The 1,720-nt window shown below is 38.5% G+C and overlaps 1 protein-coding gene across 1 annotated transcript in view; it reads right to left on the bottom strand.

Moving 5' to 3' along the window:
* LOC135198626 (deoxyribodipyrimidine photo-lyase-like) overlaps positions 1–1,374 on the bottom strand; it is a 236,887-nt gene extending 235,513 nt beyond the window's left edge. Inside the window, 1 exon segment of the mRNA XM_064226383.1 lies at positions 1,224–1,374. Coding sequence (XP_064082453.1) covers positions 1,224–1,246 — 23 coding nt within the window. The 5' untranslated portion in view covers positions 1,247–1,374.
* Between the last annotated feature and the right edge of the window lie 346 nt (positions 1,375–1,720).

Here is a 1,720-nt window from a genome sequence, read left to right as displayed (position 1 = left end):
ACAGAACTTAAAAGAACGTTCTAATTCAGAAAAATAATTACTTAAATTAGAGTCAGAGTCGAGTTACTTTTTCAATAACGAATATTTTCAAATTAATCATCATAAATATGTAAAATATTGATGTTTTACTATTTATTTAAAAATTAGCTAAGAGCACGCTTCTCGTCATCTTCTACCAAAACAGCTGTTTACTCCTAACTTGTTTGTTGGTGAGAAACCGTGTTTCGATTGTTGTGATGAAAAGTGCCCCAGCGTCTGTGGGTACAAGTGGTTTGCGGATTTATCACAGGAAATGGAAAGTTTGTTGACACAAGCTACTCCGTAAACATCGAGATGGTGTCAATCTTCGAAACATTTTTAGTTGTAAGTAAAAATTTCTAAAGCGTTTTGGTGAGATTTCCACTGCCGTAGCCACCCTTTTCAGTACCCTCTGTTTAAATCTTAAAATTTGGCCTTAATTTCTAACTTTGGAGAAAATACTTACTTTGAAAGGAGAGTAGAGGTCTTTAGCTCCGTTTCTCACCAACAAGTCACGACTGATGCCCATCTCCGGTGTCAGGACGCGTTATAATGTACTTTTTCGGAGGGTGGCAAGCGTTGATTGTAGGTGGCCTGTTTGGCCTGCCGTGGTGTTTTACCCTAGCTAATTAACAAACCCAAGCACCTTAATACCATACCTACCTGGCTATGGGTATAGTACGAACTACTAGTAGGATAAATTGTAACTACTGTTCAAGCCCTTTAGAAAATGGGTTAACAATAACCTGATCTAGCCTAACCGTATGGAGTACCCCAGGTTCATAAGGTTCAAGATTTGAGGATGGTGGTAGGGTTCAATCCTGTGGTCGGCCCAACACGATGCATACGTAACGTAGGCCTACCTAAATTCACTCAGTGAAGTAAGCCCAATTCCTGATCTGACACTGCGTGACATACACCTAGGTACTTCCTAATCCCAGAGTGACGTAGGCCTAATTCGTTAGCGAGGAAAAGGCATCAGTAGGTAGTAGGGGCGGGACTAGCTAGTGTTAGGCTTAAGGCCTACCGCATAAGATATAGGCTACTACCTATTTGTGGAATTCAGCGAATAATCACCCAAAAAACCATATATAACATTAGTAATACAACCTTTATGAATAGAGGTCTAACGTATACGTACGTCAAAAGCACAATGCTCAAATAACGACAAACGATATAAATGAGTCAATGACCAAGTTTCTCACCGGAGGACCGAGCGAAGATGCATCAACAATTGCTGCGTTAAGTAAGACTCGTAAGAACCGCCAGTCAGTATTACCAAATTATTATCCAAGAGTTGTATTTGCGTAACACTTGCATAATGTCTCCAAAAACGCAAGTTTTGGCTATTACCCGTAATAACGCGTCATTATTGCTTAGAAAATGTAATCGCTGGTGGATATATTTCTTAAACATGAGAAAAATGGGGCAAATTGAACAAATGTTACTATTAATGCACTTGTTAGCCAGGTTTCTCTTTCTAGGAGAGTGACAACGTATATGGCATCACTGCAAAGATTATATAAGTCCGTAACCATGGTAACATTATTTGCGATGGTTGAAATAAAACTTTCCTTGAAGTTTTTAACCAATATTTCATGCAATCAGTTGAATATCATTGCCGTCCTTACATCATCTCTAATATCATCATGCATTTATTATTCTGTCTGCAAAGAAATTTTATATCTCAAGCACTTTGAAT

The sequence above is a fragment of the Macrobrachium nipponense genome, chromosome 22, assembly GCF_015104395.2.
Source record: "Macrobrachium nipponense isolate FS-2020 chromosome 22, ASM1510439v2, whole genome shotgun sequence".
Lineage (NCBI taxonomy): Eukaryota > Metazoa > Arthropoda > Malacostraca > Decapoda > Palaemonidae > Macrobrachium > Macrobrachium nipponense.
The sequence above is the reverse complement of the archived record's forward strand: the minus strand, read 5'-3'. Positions and strand labels throughout refer to the sequence as shown.